This window comes from Schistocerca nitens, chromosome 11 (assembly GCF_023898315.1).
Source record: "Schistocerca nitens isolate TAMUIC-IGC-003100 chromosome 11, iqSchNite1.1, whole genome shotgun sequence".
NCBI classification, from domain to species: Eukaryota; Metazoa; Arthropoda; class Insecta; order Orthoptera; family Acrididae; genus Schistocerca; species Schistocerca nitens.
In genome coordinates this window covers 124,553,160-124,572,450 of record NC_064624.1, presented here as the reverse complement: position 1 = coordinate 124,572,450, position 19,291 = coordinate 124,553,160, and the positions used below count along the sequence as shown (strand labels likewise).

At 40.2% G+C, this 19,291-nt stretch overlaps 1 protein-coding gene across 1 annotated transcript in view; it reads left to right on the top strand.

Moving 5' to 3' along the window:
• Positions 1-19,291, top strand: part of LOC126212699 (uncharacterized) — a 106,801-nt gene that overhangs the window by 37,385 nt on the left and 50,125 nt on the right. Inside the window, exons 4-5 of the mRNA XM_049940114.1 lie at positions 472-534; positions 17,174-17,269. Of these exons, the coding sequence (XP_049796071.1) occupies positions 472-534; positions 17,174-17,269 (159 nt within the window). The remainder of the gene's footprint in view (positions 1-471; positions 535-17,173; positions 17,270-19,291) is intronic.

The following is a 19,291-nucleotide window of genomic DNA, read 5'->3' as shown; positions in this document are numbered from 1 at the left end:
ATTGCTAGTTAACTTGGAAGTGGCGCAATGTATCAAATTTTTTTCTTAAGAATTAGTTCTCGGTACGTTATACCCTGCAGCACTCTTATAAGCTTTTCAGATTGTTATGATAACTCTGTATAATGATATAGTGGTGGACTGTGACACTAAAATGTCCTTTATTAGTGGATATGAATCAAGGAATACTTTCATTAACATATTTCAAGAAGTATTTCCGTAGACATTCGTGATATTTAGCACTGAAACTGGAATATTTTCAGAGATCTCAAACTTAATAGGGTGTTGTTGCTATTACAAATGCTGCTGAATTCACTGAACACACACAGTTCCTCAAATGTAGCTCCAACTTACTCTCTTGTGAGAGTTAAATTCATTTTTTGTCATTATTGATGGCGTTTGTTGTGATATGCATAAACGTGATAAAGCTTCTTTCTTCCAGTATGATCTGATGATTTATGTTGTTTGTTCTAGGTTGCTCCATTTGCTGAGGATTTTGTTCTTGAGCAGGATACTCTCAACATTAAGAAAGAGAAGGTATGTGTGTGTCATGTTGAGAGGCACAGATTATTTGATTTGATTAGTAATTTTCTCACCTGTCATGGAGTTCTTCATTTTGTGTATCTGTCGAGGTCTGGGGAACCAGACTGCACAAATTGGATGGTTGTATTTAATTACTTTAATTATTTGTCAAGCATATAACTGAAGCATTAAATCTACATTGTTAACTAATTGGTCTCACTTGTACTCGGTGCTAAGTTGGGGCAGGCTATTTTATGAACACCACAAAAATGTTTAAAAAATACATATTTCATTAATTTTTGTTGACTTTTACTTACAACATACTTCTTTTAAACAGACGTTGATGTGTAAGTAGAGTCCTGAACCTGAGAAATTGAATACTAGCAAACCCATCAATGCTTCACAATTGCTAAATATGCATGCGAATTGGATATATGTCCTAAACTGTTTTCCCAACTCTCCCTGCACATCTCCGCCTCCCCACCCCCTCTGTCGATCTCATCCTTCCACATTCATATACCTTTCCTTCCCCCTCTGTCATCTTTAAATTACGTTGTCCAAGACGCGACAGTTGGCTGCGACTGCGACGCTGCCCCCTCCTCTTTTCCCACCCTGGCAGACGGCGACAAGGCCGCAACGCGACAGGAGTCGTCGCTGTTTCCCAAGCTCTGGTCGGCGGCGGCGGATTCAAATACATAAGAAAAATAAGAATTCCGATTCTCTTGCTGTAAAAAATACTGTATGTTAATGGAACAAAGTTACATCGGCTCCCAGAGTTAGTTTTTCGATACAGATTCTCCTTTTACTCTAAAAAAATTGAAAAGTATCTCTTCCAGTTTTGCGTGTTTTTTTTCGCTGTATATTACTTCTCTATCGATTGTGAGGAAAGTAAAAGGCACAAAAAATTGATGTTTACGTATCTTACAGTTTCACATCACAGCTTGATAATGAGGTATCTATTTTTCCTATATTCGTCACAGTTATTCACATACTTAATTTACAAGTAACCTACTGCATAAAATTTGAATTGTGTAGAGTGAAAAATGTGGTCGCTGGCTACTTTACGTATGGTTCATGTTAGGTCATACATCGTTGCCAATGAAAAGAAGCTAACATATCGAAATTATTTTTAAAGTTGAGATCAGAACGATATCGATCTCCGTTTCCGAGATTTGGGCTCATATATCTCAGGGAGCGTCACGACTAGCCGCCAGTTCTGTCGAAGCGCAACGTGAATCATGTGGTCATCACACGATAGAGAATGCATTTGTTTTGTTTCGCTGACACATTTGGACCTAATGAAACCATTTTATGTCATATATTTCTCCGGTATGAGTTACTAATATTTCTCCATATGCTCTTGAGAATTTCATTTAAAATGCCACGAAATGTAGGTTTCTTAAAAGTAAAGACATGCTGCCTTCAATATATTTTCTTCTCATTCTTGGGAAGAGGATAAATTACTCACCTCTAGTATTTTCTTCTGAACCTGGACGAGGATACCCAAGTAGAAGTAGACGTCCTAAGAAAACCAACAAATGTCAAAAATCTACGTTTTTCAGTAGAGCGAAAAAACATTCAAATTAGTTTAATATCAATACACCAATCTACCGTTTACTTTCAAAGTAAAGGTATTGTAAAATGTAGCTTTCTCATTGTACTTTAGAATGTTCATTTTATAATGTACTTGCTGTTTTCAATTTTTATCGTCAAAAAAACATGTTTTTATACACATTATCTTTCCAAAGTGAGCGTCATCCCATGATGTGCAATACCAGTAACTGAGAATTGATTACATTTCTGATATTTATATGCAGAAAATAACTAATGGGTGGGTGCACGCACGCGCCCCCAAGCGCGCCCACCCATTAGTTATTCTTTGTTCTAATGTACTCGTTATTAGAGACCTGAAAATTTTGCATTTAGCTATAGATGTGAATTCTACTTCAAACTGTTAAAATGCAAAATTACCTAATAAATGCTAATATGAAGTGAATTGTATCCATATGAACTGTTTTACCAGAGAGAATTGGAAGTAACTTCATTTTCTGCATATAAATATCGAAAATGTAATCAATTCTCAGTTACTGGTATTGCACATCATGGGATGAAGCTCACTTTGGAAAGACAATGTGTATAAAAACATGTTTGCAAAATAAAAAGTGCATGAACGCAACAACATACCAGTGTACCGAATGCTCTAGTGCCTGACAAGCTGCGATGCTGTAGTGCCTGACCAGCTGTGGACGTTTAATGGTTTGTAAGAGATGCTCACCACATAATGCAGTGTAGGACTGTAGAACAAGAACATATGACTTTGTCTGCTAGTTAAAGTTCAAATGTAGGTGTAGTGCAGACCCTGTAACATGTGGCAGTGTTTTGAATTGTAGTAGTAACAATTTCGGTAGAACCTGGGCCCGAACTACCTCATTTATGACACTGCCAGCCTCGGCAAGCAATTGTACTGTAGCTGTTACGGAACACTTTGTTATGCATTGCTCATAGTTGACTTATTTTGAAATGAGTTTAATGACAAATCCCGTTCCATCACGGAGTTTGTTATATATATATATATATATATATATATATATATATATATATATATATATATATATATATATAGTTATAATAGAGGGAAACATTCCACGTAGGAAAAATATATCTATAAACAAAGATGATGTGACACACTGGCGACTTCGAACATCATTATGTTTTCCGCAAACAAAGTTGTATTTCACAAATGTTATTAATTGTCTTCATAATGCTAACCATGTATAGTTAACAGAAGACGTAGAAACAGTATTCCGAAACGAATACGTATAGCGTATGTCAAACGTTCGAATTAGAATAGAGACCCCACGAACATAAATTCGCTGTGGCAGGTATGAAATATAAACTCCGTTACTCGCTCGTTACACTTGAAGACAGATATTGAATGGGCCGAAACGAGCCGCCACATAACAGCGTAGTTGCCTGCTAACTTCGAAAGAAGGTAGATGCGGTCCCTAGCGCAACTTATAAAATCGTCGAAAATCAGTGCGGACGGGAGAGCTTTGGTACACCCCGTTAAACAAACGGAAAAATGGAGCCAGTACAATTGAAGAGTGATCCGCCTTCACCAACATGCATAAGCAATTCATATATATATATATCACTGTACTGCGAACAAAATAATAAATATTAACAAAAACATAAACATTAACAACAATATTGACGAACAAGATATATGTTCACAGTGCTGTTTCTAACACGTATTTCGACGGATCTTGTGACGCATGTGCATAACAAGGACTTTACTTGAACTCTTTCGCATGGGATCTGTAGTCGGCAACATGTCACAACAGGTGTGAATACAGGTGTGTCCATTATACGTGTACATCACTTCTAGACATGTGGAAACAGCAGAAACAGATGATGTGACTTACCAAATGAAAGTGCTGGCAGGTCGACAGACACACAAACAAACATACACACAAAATTCAAGCTTTTGCAATGAACTGTTGCCTCATCAGGAAAGAGGGAAGGAGAGGGAAAGACAAAAGGATGTGGGTTTTTCCTTTTGTCTTTCCCTCTCCTTCCCTCTTTCCTGATGAGGCAACAGTTTGTTGCGAAAACTTGAAGTTTGTGTGTATGTTTGTTTGTGTGTCTGTCGACCTGCCAGCACTTTCATTTGGTAAGTCACATCATCTTTGGTTTTATATATATATATATATATATATATATATATATATATATATAGAGGGAAACATTCCACATGGGAAAAATATATCTAAAAACAAAGATGATGTGACTTACCGAACGAAAGCGCTGGCAGGTCGATAGACACACAAACACACACACAAAATTCAAGCTTTCGCAACAAACTGTTGCCTCATCAGGAAGGAGGGAAGGAGAGGGAAAGACGAAAGGATAGGGTTTTAGGGGAGAGGGTAAGGAGTCATTCCAATCCCGGGAGCGGAAAGACCTTAGGGGGAAAAAAGGACGGGTATACACTCGCGCGCACACACACACATATCGATCCACACATATACAGACACAAGCAGACATCTCACAAGCAGACATATTTCTGCTTGTGAGATGTCTGCTTGTGTCTGTATATGTGTGGATCGATATGTGTGTGTGTGCGCGAGTGTATACCCGTCCTTTTTTCCCCCTAAGGTAAGTCTTTCTGCTCCCGGGATTGGAATGACTCCTTACCCTCTCCCCTAAAACCCTATCCTTTCGTCTTTCCCTCTCCTTCCCTCTTTCCTGATGAGGCAACAGTTTGTTGCGAAAGCTTGAATTTTGTGTGTGTGTTTGTGTGTCTATCGACCTGCCAGCGCTTTCGTTCGGTAAGTCACATCATCTTTGTTTATATATATATATATATATATATATATATATATATATATATATATATATATGCCACATTACACCTGTGGCCATGAGCTTTTATAATGCGCAGTATGAATCGAATCTGAATTTCACATTATTGAGTAAAAAGACCTTGTTTCACAAAGCGCCTAACATCCTGTGCACGCTGGTCTGTCAATACTGATATGATTTTGAACGCATCTCTGTTGGTTTATGAACATTTTTGATCAAATTCAATATTGATTTCTGAATGAATCGTAAGTTGATTTTTGAATGCGTGGATGGTGTACGTGATGTCTCTGCCAGGGGAATCCCCGTCGGGTCTAGAAATAAAGTTTCCTGCAAACGGAAGGGGACGGGTCTACGTGCAATACATGCTGTCGACTTCGTTGACATTGCAATGCAATTTCGTACACACGTAAGGGTGAATGACAATTGCTGTTTATGTGGTTGACTGGGTTTGCAAACGATCAGCGTTGTTATAATTACTGGCAAATTCCATAGGTTCATACTACCAGAGTGGAAATAAACAACTAACAGGAATAACGAGCAACAAAGATTATGTATTGTCTTCTCAGTGATCCAAGAAAATGAAATTTTTACAGAAAATTTTTGGCCAGACCGCTACACTACTAAGGGCCAGTTATACAGTCTCCGGGTAGCAGCTGCTAAAGTTCTATTCTGGAAGAAGCGCGGAAAACGCGTTGTACAAACACGTTATAACGCCTAACCGGAGAATAAATTCAGGATAACTAAACCGGTGATTGTGGCAGGGTTTGTGAAGTTAACCAGAGAATAAATTTTGACACTGGCAGGAATAGTTATAGAATTAGTGATGGCAAGATTGTTTGTTAGAACGAGGAAGGAGAAGAAACGGGGACTCCCACAAATTATGGAAGAATATGACAATTCCAAATTTATATAAAAATTTCATACCACTACTTTCCGATCTCATGCTTCAGAAGCTAGAGAGTATGAATGAAATGTGAAACTATTCCCTAACATAAAACTTTTTGTTTGTAGTAGGTTTAATGTTGTTGTTGTGCTCTTCAGTCCTGAGACTGGTTTGATGCAGCTCTCCATGCTACTCTATCCTGTGCAAGCTTCTTCATCTCCCAGTACCTACTGCAACCTACATCCTTCTGAATCTGCTTAGTGTATTCATCTCTTGGTCTCCCCCTACAATTTTTTACCCTCCACGCTGCCCTCCAATACTAAATTGGTGATCCCTTGATGCCTCAGAACATGTCCTACCAAACGATCCCTTCTTCTGGTCAAGTTGTGCCACAAACTCCTCTTCTCCCCAATCCTATTCAATACTTCATCATTAGTTATGTCCTCTAACCATCTAATCTTCAGCATTCTTCTGTAGCACCACATTTCGAAAGCTTCTATTCTCTTCTTGTCCAAACTATTTACCGTCCATGTTTCACTTCCATACGTGGCTACACTCCATACAAATACTTTCAGAAATGACTTCCTGACACTTAAATCTATACTCGATGTTAACAAATTTCTCTTCTTCAGAAACGCTTTCCTTGCCATTGCCAGTCTACATTTTATATCCTCTCTACTTCGACCATCATCGGTTATTTTGCTCCCCAAATAGCAAAACTCCTTTACTACTTTAAGTGTCTCATTTCCTAATCTAATACCCTCAACATCACCCGACTTAATTCGACTACATTCCATTATCCTCGTTTTGCTTTTGTTGATGTTCATCTTATATCCTCCCTTCAAGACACCATCCATTCCGTTCAACTGCTCTTCCAAGTCCTTTGCTGTCTCTGACAGAATTACAATGTCATCGGCGAACCTCAAAGTTTTTATTTCTTCTCCATGGATTTTAATACCTACTCCGAATTTTTCTTTTGTTTCCTTTACTGCTTGCTCAATATACAGGTTGAATAACATCGTGGAGAGGCTACAATCCTGTCTTACTCCCTTCCCAACCGCTGCTTCCCTTTCATGTCCCTTGACTCTTATAACTGCCATCTGGTTTCTGTACAAATTGTAAATAGCTTTTCGCTCCCTGTATTTTACCCCTGCCACCTTTAGAATTTGAAAGAGAGTATTCCAGTCAACATTGTCAATAGCTTTATCTAAGTCTACAAATGCTAGAAACTTAGGTTTGCCTTTCCTTAATCTTTCTTCTAAGGTAAGTCGTGAGGTCAGTATTGCCTCACGTGTTCCAGTATTTCTATGGAATCCAAACTGATCTTCCCCAAGGCCGGCTTCTACTAGTTTTTCCATTCGTCTGTAAAGAATTCGTGTTAGTATTTTGCAGCTGTGGCTTATTAAACTGATTGTCCGGTAATTTTCACATCTGTCAACACCTGCTTTCTTTGGGGTTGGAATTATTATATTCTTCTTGAAGTCTGAGGGTATTTCACCTGTTTCATACATCTTGCTCACCAGATGGTAGAGTTTTGTCATGACTGGCTCTCCCAAGGCCATCAGTAGTTCTAATGAAATGTTGTCTAATCCCGGGTCCTTGTTTCGACTCAGGTCTTTCAGTGCTCTGTCAAACTCTTCACGCAGTATCTTATCTCCCATTTCGTCTTCATCTACATCCTCTTCCCTTTCCATAATATTGTCCTCAAGTGCATCGCCCTTGTATAGACCCTCTATATACTCCTTCCACCTTTCTGCCTTCCCTTCTTTGCTTAGAACTGGGTTTCCATCTGAGCTCTTGATGTTCATACAAGTGGTTCTCTTATCTCCAAAGGTCTCTTTAATTTACCTGTAGGCTGTATCTATCTTACCCTAGTGAGATAAGCCTCTACATCCTTACATTTGTCCTCTAGCCATCCCTGCTTAGCCATTTTGCACTTCCTGTCGATCTCATTTTTGAGACGTTTGTATTCCTTTTTGCCTGCTTCATTTACTGCATTTTTATATTTTCTCCTTTCATAAATTAAATTCAATATTTCTTCTGTTACCCAAGGATTTCTACTAGCCCTCGTCTTTTTACTTACTTGATCCTCTGCTGCCTTCACTACTTCATCCCTCAAAGCTACCCATTCCTCTTCTACTGTATTTCTTTCCCCCATTCCTGTCAATTGTTCCCTTATGCTCTCCCTGAAACTCTGTACAACCTCTGGTTCTTTCAGTTTATCCAGGTCCCATCTCCTTAAATTCCCACCTTTTTGCCACCTTTTTGCAGTTTCTTCAGTTTTAATCTACAGTAGGTTTAATAGGCATTTGATATTGGTACTTCGTGAATTATATACTGTCGTGTTATAAAAATGACCACTTGTGCCAAAACAGTCTTGTTTGTTTGGTGTGTGTAACAATTGTTGGAATATTAGGCAGGCCTATTTCATTTTATCTAGCAGACAGTGACAAAATACACATAATCAAATCGAGAAGCCACACTAGTCTTGGGTAGTATTTGTATTAACAGCTTTTCTAGTATTAGACAATGACATTTGGTTTTTTCATGTAGCAAAACGTTGACGAACTTTGATGAGGTAATAGATTCTTTCCTAGAAAGGAAAGCATGCCATGTAAAGTTGTAACAAGATTAGAGAGAAAAAAATGCTAGAACTTAAGGATTGAAGAAATGTGTACTGTCTTGCTTGTCTCCTGTCTTTAGTGGTTTTATGTATCCTATATTTAATTTTGTGTCACACAAAACAGCAAGTTATTGGCTAATAGGCAATAAAGAGTGCAAATTTTCCAAAGAATTCTTGTTCTTCTGGTTACAAATAATCCCATCCAGTATTAATTGTCAGTTTATTATTTTAAGAGGGGCAGGATGTCGAACCGGCCGACTGGGGCAGGAGGGGCACCACAGGACGTTTTAAATTTCCACTGGCCTAAACATAGTTTGATGGCACCCATTACAAAATATTACACGTCTGAATTCCACAGAGCGAAATACAGAGACGTGCGATAGAAGAATGCTGTGTGAAGAGGAGTGGCACTGCACTTCGGCACACTTTAGACCAAATAACATGTCTTACGTTGCCTCAAACACATATGTTTTATGTATCAGACTTTTCAGAAAGATGTGCGCTACAAAATGAAGATTTTTGTTTGGAAAGTCAATTTTTAAAATTTTTGGCGTTCTGCCTCAAACACTCGAGGGAGGGGGAGCGCCACTATCTAATATTGTCCCGGTTCGGAAATATCGTAGATAGTCGGCTATGATTCGCCGAACACTGCTTGTCGATACCTGCAATCGTCCCCAGAATAATGGGGGTGTTACGACTTACGCGATTCACCCTGTATATAAGTGAATAATACTGTTCGTTCTCTACAAATATAAAAAGCAGTACATTTTTTATTTGATGAGTCTCATTTTTGTTCTAAATTTTCATTTATTGTGAATCAGTGCATTTTCATGCATAATCAGAAATAAAAAGATGTAATTTTTAATAAAAAAATTATGATTTAATGGTGGATTTAAATGAAAATAAAAAAAGTTGCCACTAATGAGATTAGAACCAGATGCTATATGACTGCTAGATTTTTACACTACAAACTCAACTACTGCCAATTATGTTAATTAGCTGGAAATGTTATGTACTTCACCATACTCAGAAATGTTCTAATGTCCAAAGAGGATTTTTCGAATCTCTTCGAGAATTGTATTGCATTGCGTTAGGAATTTGACAAAATACTTTGAAGAACATTGTCTAATGACACCGTCAGCACGGGTTCAGAAAATATTGTTCTCATCGAACACAACTAGCTCTTTATTCACACAAAGTAAAGAGTGCTGTTAACAGGAGATATCAAATTCATTCCATATTTCTAGATTTAGATAAGGCTTTTGATGTCCCTCACAAGACATCTAATCAATTTCCATACCTATAGAGTTTCATCTCAGTTGTGCGACTGGATTCATGATTTCCTGTTAGAAAGGCCACAGTTTGTAGTAATTGATGGAAAGCCGTCGAGTAAAACAAGTGATATCTAGTGTTCCTCAAGGAACTATCGTAGGTACTCTGCTGTTACTAATCTATATAAATGATTTATGAGACAAACGGTGTAAGTAGCCTCAAGTGACTCTAAATAACAAAAAGCTTGAGTGCCTGCATAAGTACTAAAAGGAATTCATTAAATTTCAGTTACACAATAATTCACACAATTCTAAATGCTGTCAGTTGACTCAAATACCTATGGATTACAATTGCCAACAAGTTAATTTAGAATTATAACCTCAGTTCGTGCAGGTGGCTGGCGGAGGCAGTGAAGACTGCTGGCCTCGTCTGCGGGGTGCGAGAAGAGCTCGCAGTTTGCAGCTCCATTCCCAGAGTTGATCGGGGTCTTTTGGTTTGGAGCCAAGTGGAAGGTCTCGACCAAAGGCTTTGGCGACTCTGTGACGGTCTCGGCTGCAGATTTCCGAACCTGCATTATCGTATGGGGATTTGTAGGACTCACCTTGATAGGTCAGGGGTGCACTGCCAAAGGGAGCAGCTACTCGGGCAGCAGAATACTTGTGGAGTGCACATGAGGGTTAGGCTAGGTGGTAGTCTGAGGTGCTCAGATGAACACTCAACAGTCGATTCACAGCAAGTCAAACAACATTCAGAATAAAGACACTTTGACTCACAATTTTATCAGTAAACTGTTGAAGTACTCATAATAAAGTTCCCGAATTTACTATCCTCCAGGAAAGTTCCACACTCAGATTATCCTTGGAACTGAGAGCTGGCTGAAATCCGAGGTGGAAAGCTGTGAAATATTTAGCGATTCAAAATACAGATTAGAGACCATGGGGGGGGGGGGGGGGAGGAGAGTTTTCATAGTAATTGACAATAATATTGTCTGTCTGAGGTCGGAATTGAGTGTGATGAGTTGAGTGTATGCAAAACTAAGTTAATTGTTGGATGTTTTTACTGGCCACCTGATTCTGCTGTGGCAGTTCTAGAGTTAGTCAAAGAAAGTACATGGTCAGTAGCGTGTAAATACTCAGATCATGCAAAACTAGTTGGAACCGACTTTAACCTGCCCAGTATAGCCTAGGGTGTCTATGGGTTCATTGTGATGAGTATAGACAGACAGACAGACAGACAGTCATGCGAAATACTTTTGAACACGTGTTTTGAAAATAGGCTTGAGCAGCTAGTTTGGCAGCTCACACGCAACAGAAATATCTTAGACCTCGTAGCAAAAAATAAGCCAAACATTATCGACAATGTCGGTCTAGAAATTGGGAATTAGTGATATCATTGTAGCAACTATGATTATGAAAGTTAATCAGTCATGAAGGCTAAGAGAGTGTTGCTGGTAGATAGAGCAGATAAGCAGTTATTAATATCTTACTTAGACAGTGAATTGGCATCACTTAGTACCAGAAAGGAATTATGGGCAAAGTATAACCAGATCATAAATTGTGGTCAGGAGAGTTACGTGCTTAGTAAATGGATAAAGGATGGAAGAGACCCACCATGGTTTAATTACGAAACTCTTAAGATGCTGAGGAAGCAGAAGCTGTTGCATTAAAGGTTCAAAAGGGGATGCACAAAAGAAGACAACCGAAGGTTAGTAGATATTTGTGTGACTGTGAAACGATCTATGTGCAAAGCGTGCAACTACCACTGTCACACCTTAGCAAAGTATCTGTCAGAGAACCCTGGAAAATTCTAGTCATATGAAAAATTGCTAAGCAGGTCTAAGGCTTCCTTTCAGTCCATTGTGGACAAGTCTGGTGTGACAGCTTAAGATAGCAAAATTAAAGCCGAAGGTTTAAATTTCATGTTCAAGAAATCATTCTCGCAGGAGAACCATACAAACGTACCGCCATTTGACCATCAGACTGACTCCTGTATGGATGACATAGAAATAAGCATAGACTATGTGATCAAAAGTATGAGGACACCTGAAAATGACTTAAAAGTTCGTGGCGACCTCAATTGGTAATGCTGAAATTCAGTATGTTGTTGGCCCACCCTTAGCCTTCATGACAGCTTCCACTCTCGCAGGCATACGTTCAATCAAGTGCTGGAAGTTCCTCAGGGAATGGCAGCCCATTCTTCACGGACTGCTGCACTGAGGACAGGTATCGATGTTGGTCGGTGAAGCCTGGCACGAAGTCGGTGTCCCAAAACATCCCGAAGGTGTTCTATAGGACTCAGGCCAGGACTCTGTGGAGGCCAGTCCATTACAGGGATGTTTTTGTCGTGTAACCACTCCGCCACAGGTCATGCATTATGGACAGGTGCTCGATTGTGTTGAAAGAAGCAGTAGCCATCCCCAAATTGCTCTTCAGCAGTGGGGAGCAAGAAGGTGCTTGAAAAATCTGTGTAGGCCTGTGCTGTGTTAGTGATGCAAAACAACAAGGGGTGCAAGCCCCCTCCATGAAACACAAGACCACACTATAACTTGCAAATTTTACTGTTGGCACTACATACACTAGCAGATGATGATCACCGGACATTCGCCCTACCCACACCCTGCCATCGGATCGCCACATTGTACGAGGGCAGTTCAATAAGTAATGCAACACATTTTTTTTCTGAAACGGGGGTTGTTTTATTCAGCATTGAAATACACCAGGTTATTCCCCAATCTTTTAGCTACACAACACTATTTTTCAACGTAATCTCCATTCAATGCTACGGCCTTACGCCACCTTGAAATGAGGGCCTGTATGCCTGCACGGTACCATTCCACTGGTCGATGTCGGAGCCGACGTCGTACTGCATCGATAACTTCTTCATCATCCGCGTAGTGCGTCCCACGGATTGCGCCCTTCATTGGGCCAAACATATGGAAATCCGACGGTGCGAGATCGGGGCTGTAGGGTGCATGAGGAAGAACAGTCCACTGAAGTTTTGTGAGCTCCTCTCGGGTGCGATGACTTGTGTGAGGTCTTGCGTTGTCATGAAGAAGGAGAAGTTCGTTCTGATTTTTGTGCCTTGAATATCCCAACTGGTGAACAATTGTGACAGCACTACCAACAGAGATGTCAAGTTGAGCACTGAGTTGTTTGATGGTGATCCGTCGATCATCTCGAACGAGTGTGTTCGCACGCTCCGCCATTGCAGGAGTTACAGCTGTGCACGGCCGGCCCGCACGCGGGAGATCAGACAGTCTCGCTTGACCTTGCGGCGATGATGACACACACTTTGCCCAACGACTCACCGTGCTTTTGTCCACTGCCAGATCACCGTAGACATTCTGCAAGCGCCTACGAATATCTGAGATGCCCTGGTTTTCCGCCAAAAGAAACTCGATCACTGCCCGATGTTTGCAACGCACATCCGTTACAGACGCCATTTTAACAGCTCCGTACAGCGCTGCCACCTGTCGGAAGTCAATGAAACTATACGAGACGAAGCGGGAATGTTTGAAAATATTCCACAAGAAATTTCCGGTTTTTTCAACCAAAATTGACCGAGAAAAAAAATGTGTTGCATTACTTATTGAACTGCCCTCGTATACCATGATTTGTCACTCCACACAATTTTTTTCCACTGTTCATTCATCCAATATTTACACTCCTTACACCAAGTGAGGTGTCGTTGGGCATTTACCAGTGTGATGTGTGGCTTACGAGCAGCCGCTCGACTGTGAAATCCTAGTTTTCTCAGCTCCCGCCTAAATGTGATAGTACTTGTAGTGGATCTTGATGCAATTTGGAATTCCTGTATGATGGTTTGGATAGATGTCTGCCTATTACACATTATGGCTCTCCTCAACTGTTGGCGGTCTCTGTCAATCAACAGAGTAGGTCGGCTTTTGTGCTGTACATGTCCCTTCACGTTTCCACTTCACAGTCACATCGGAAACAGTGGACCTATGGATGTTTAGGAGTGTGGAAATCTCACATACAGACGTATGACACAAGTGACACCCAATCACCTGACCATGTTCTAAGTCTGTGAGTTCTGCGGAACACCCCATTCTGCTCTCTCGTGATGTCTAATGACGATGGAGGCCGCTGGTATGGAGTACCTGGCAGTAGGTGGGAGCACAATGCACCTAATATGAAAGACATGTTTTTGGGGTGTCTGGATACTTTTGATCAGATAGTGTACCTGGTGTAAAGAAGCAACTTAAAGATTTGAAAACAAATAAATCACCAGTTATGGATGGAATCCCAGTTCGCTTTTACAAAGAGTATTCTACGGCATTGGCCCCTTACCTAGCTTGCATTTATCACAAATCTTTCCCCCAGCACAAAATCCAAAACGAGTGGAAAAAAGTGCAGGTGACTACAGTATATAAGGAAGGTAAAATAATGGACCAACAAAATTACAGAGCTAATATTCCTAACTTGAGTTTGCTGCAGAATCCTCGAACACGTTCTCAGTTTGAATATAATAAGTTTTCTTGAGGCTTAGCAGCTTGTGTCCATGCATCAGCATGGTTTTAGAAAGCATTGCTCATGCGAAACTCAGCTTGCCCTTTTCTCACTATATACTGAGAACAATGGATGAAGAGCAACAGACAGATTCCATATATTTAGATTTCTGGAAAGCATTTGACATGGTTCCCCATTACAGGCTGTTAACGAAGGTACGTGCGTATGGAATAAGTTCACAGATATGCGAGTGGCTTGAAGACCTTTTAAGTGATAAAACCCAGTATGTTGTCCTCGACGGCGAGTGTTCGTCAGAGACAAGGATATTGGTGGGGGTGCCCTAGGGAGCTGTGATGGGATCGCTGTTGTTCTCTATGTACATAAATGATTTGACCTACGTGGTGGGCAGCAGTCTGCTGTTGTTTGCTGATGATGCTGGGGTGTACAGTAAGGTGTTGAAGTTGAGTGAATGTAGTAAGACACAAGACGACTTGGGCAAAATTTCCAGTTGGTGTGACGAATGACAGCAAGTGCTAAATGTGGAAAAATGTAAGTTAATGTGGATGAGTAAGAAGAACAAACTTGTAATGTTCAGCTACAGTATTACAAGTGCCCAGCTTGCCATAGTTAAGTCCTTTAAATATTTAGGCGTAACATTGCAGTTCGATATGAGATGGAACGAGAATGTGAAAATTATGGTAGGGCAGGCAAGTGGTAAACGTCTGTGTGTTGGGAGAATTTTAGGAAAGGTTGGTTCACCTGTAAAGGAGACCACACGTAGCATGCTGGTGTGACATATTCTTGAGTACTGCTCGAATGTTTGGGATCTGTACTAGGTTGGATTGAAGGAAGACATGGAAGCAATTCAGAGGTGGGTTGCTAGATTTGTTATTGGCAGGTTCGAACAAAACTTAAGTGTTACAGAGAGGCTTCAGGAACTCAAATAGGAAGGCAGTGTTCTTTTCGGGAAGCATTATTGAGAAAATTTAGAGAACGTGCGTTTGAAGCTGACTGCCGAACGATTCCGCTCCTGCCAACGTACATTGCGTGTAAGGACAACGAAGATGAGGTACGAGAAATTAGGGCTCGTACAGAGGCGTACAGACAGTTGTTTTTCCCTTGCATTATTTGCGAGTGGAAGAGGAAGGGAAATGACAAAAAGTCATACAGGGCTACCTCTGCCACGCACCTTACGGTGGCTTGCCAAGTATCTGTGTAAATGGAGATAATGTTGCAGTAAAGGTAAACCGAGGACTGGTTTTTTGACAGAACACTGAGAAGGTGCAACAGGTCCACCAGTGAGACTACCTACACATCCTCTTCTGGAACATTCCTGTATTGTATGGGATCAGCATCATGCAGAATTGAAAGAGGCCCTTGAAAAAGGTCAGAGAAGGGCAGCTCGTTTCATACTATTGCGAAATAGGGGGGAGAGAGTCACGAATATGATATAAGGGTTGTTTAAACAAAGGTGATTTTTGTTGCGGCAAGATATTTTCATGGAATTTCAGTTGCCAGCTTTTTCGGCTGAATGTGGAAATATTTTGTTGATGCCAGCCTCCATAAAACGAAATGATGATCATAAGAAAATAAGAGAAATAAAAGCTCTCACAGAAAGATTCAAGTGTTCAATTTTCTCTTGAGCTGTTCGAGAGTGGAGCAGCGAGCGATAGTCTGAGGCTGGTTCGATGAACCCTCTGCCAGGCACTTAACTATTTGAGTCCCAGCAACAAAAAATTCAATTTCAAAATTTTTCATAAGATTAAACTTTCTTATCATAGTAAGCAACAAATACAAGAAGAAACTGACAAAAAAAAATCAATATCAAAAGTGCATGCTGCCTCAGTGCTTTCATTTCATTTCAGAACCCCTCATTAAAGCAGTGCTACTAATTCAACTTTGCACTACAATAACTTTAGGTATTCTTACTTTCAATTTCAATGATCTCCTAAAAATTATCACTATGAAAAAAAGAGTTACAATCTCCTACAATTGCACCAAGTGAGGTGGCACCGTGGTTAGCACACTGGACTCGCATTCAGGACGACAATGGTTCAAACCGGGTCCAGCCATCCCGATTTGGGTATTCCATGACTTCCCTAAATCACTTCATGCAAATGCTAGAATGGTTTCTTGGAAAGTGCACAGTCAACTTCCCTCTCCATCCTTCTCTAATCCGATGGGACAGATGGCCACGCTGTTTGGTTCACCCCCCCCCCCCCCAAAAAAAAAAAAAAAAAAAAAAATAAAAAATAAAAAAAATAAAAAAAATAAAATAAAAATAAATAAAATAAAAAAAAATCCAGTCACTCAACCAACCAACCATCTTACACTTGTGTAGTACAATCCCTGTGCCATCTGTTGCTGAGAACAGTAGTAGTGAGTGACAGCTACAATGCACTACGTTCGTAGAAGTACCTCAGTGTATCACTAGATGCCTGTGTGTTGCAGTTTGATATAGAGCACATTTGGTCTGTCAGTTTGGGAAACTATCTCAAACTGACTTGCAAAAATCACCTTAGCTACAGCACATGAGCATTGCTCAGAATATTCAGTTTTATCTAGCTCTCTTTGTGCAAATTATTAGTCCTGGAGAAAAAAATGAAATGGACTTTTTTGTAGGAAATTTAATGTAGTTTAGTTCTGTACTGGGTCTGTTGGAGAGAAACATTCAAAAGTCGCCTCCAAACACACACACACACACACACACACACACACACACACACACACACACACACACACAATGACCCACCGACCAGATTTTTTAGGCTATTTGAGACTACCAGAATTGTTTCCCATATCAGACCTTTTCAGACGTTTTTGGTCATCATTGACTAGGTTATTGTGCTACCATCTTAATGGGCTATTTATATTTTACAATTTTTATTTATAATTATGAACTTAAACTGTCCTTTGAGTGCTATCCTTATTTCCTTCCACATTCTTGTACTCTTGTACACTAGTCCCCACTCCCCTCCCGCTCAAGAAAACATAGTGCTCTGTTGCAAGTGTTGTTTAATCTGATGCTGTAATTTTTTTCAGGATTTGGAGGAAGCATCATTATCAAATTCGGAATTTACAAACAACACTAAACGAGAAGCGGAAGTAACATTTGATGAGGATGGAGCTGAGAATTGTGTAAGTACTTTTTCTGTAGCTTGATACACATAGTAGAAAAACTAAGACTTGTTTCCTTCCATCTTGTTGTGCACTTGTATACTAGCCTTCCCTTCCCACTCAAAAATATGCACTGAGGTGAGAAAAGTAATGGGATAACAATATGCACATATATGGACAGCGGTAGTACCACATACACAAGGTATAAAAGTGCAGTGCATCGGTGTAGCTGTCATTTTACTCACAAGGGGAGGCCACGACGTTTGGAATGCGGATTTACTGTAAACTTCGAACACTCGCAGTAATCCGTGAGGACAACAAAATGTGTAAGCAGGAGCGCGTACTTCTCAAGCATTACTGAGAAAATCACAAGATAATTTCGGTCGTCAAATATATATCTGTGCGTAGCCATTTTAACCATAAAGTGGCAGCAGCTGAATGGTGGTGGCACGGTAGCTCAGCGTGTTCGGTCAGAGCATCAGCTTTCCTTTGTAATAAAGAACTGAGCGAACGGATGAACGAAAAAACTGAACGGGTGTCATCGGACATACGTCCTGAACAAATTCAGCGAACAATGTAGAATTTTTTTTTTACTGGTTGACGTTGAAGCTGCTAGATTGCTGGATTGAGTTCCGTTCGTCAGGTTTTTTTTCAACACAGTCATTTTCTTTACTATTTATATTACAATTGATATACAGGGAAAAATACATGTAATTGGATGGATTTTTATTAAATTTACAATGTTATTTGGCAGTCTACTAATTTTTATTATCACAAATAATATAATATTCATAACTACCGACTAGTAAACGACCAAACGCATAAAGTGATACTGAAAATGTGTGCTCTGACCGAACACGCTGAGCTACTGTGCTGCCACCACTCGGCTGCCGCCGCTTCATGGTAAAAATGGTCACGCACAGATATATATTTGACGACCGAAATTATCTTGTGATTTTCTCAGTAACGCTTGAGAAGTACGCGCTACTGCTTACACACTTTGTTGTCCTCACGGAGTACTACGAGTATACGAAGTATGCAGTAAATCCGCATTCCAAACGTCGTCGCCTGCCCTTGTCAGATAATTCGTGTGAAAAAGTTTCCGAGGTGATTATGGCCTCATGACGGGAATTAACAGACTTTCAAGGCAGAATGCTAGTTGGAGGTAGATGCATGGGAAATTCCATTTCAGAAATCACTAGGGTATTTAATCTTCTTAGATGCACTGTGTCAAAAGTGTGCCGAGAACACCAAATTTCAGGCATTACCTGTCCCTACGGACAACAGTGTCCGACGGCCTGTGCTCAACAACCGACGGCAGCAGCGTTTGCATAGACTTGTCAGTGCTAACAGACAAGCAACACTGTGTGAAATAACCACCGCAATCAATGTGGGATGTACGACGAATGCACTTGTTAGGACGGTGCGGTGAAATTTGGCTTTAATGTGCTGTGGCAACAGACAAACGGTGTGAATGCCTATGCTGACAGCATGATGTCGCCTGCAGTGCCTCTATCGTATTGTCTGGACCCTAGATGACTGGAAGATTGTGGCCTGGTCACATGAGTCTGGATTTCAGTTGGTAATGTGTAGTGGTTAATAAAAAAAAAAAGAGAGAGAAGAGAAAAAGGAAAAAAAGGTTGCAAATGTGGGAAGAAATCGTAAGTGAAAATGGTTTTTTTAAAATCGTTAATGACCGTGAAAAAAGGAAAGAATGAAATGGAAATCGGACTTCGTATTACAGAAAATCTATCGGACTTCGTTATTCGGAAAAGCTATTGTTGGGGTGGTCCTTGTGGCGTTTTTGAGCAAAAGTTAAACCAATTTCCACTACAAAAATTTTTGAAAAAAGAACAGAGAATAACAAAATGTAACTGACAGGGGGAAATGGCGTAGATAAGAGTTCATCCTTTACCAGGCTAAATGTCTTCTTTCATGCGGCGTCCGGGTCTTCAAAAATCTCCATTTCTGCGTGAAAGGTCTGCTCCGAAATCTTGCAATAGTCCAGGAATCACTAATTTATACCAATTAAAATCATCGTGA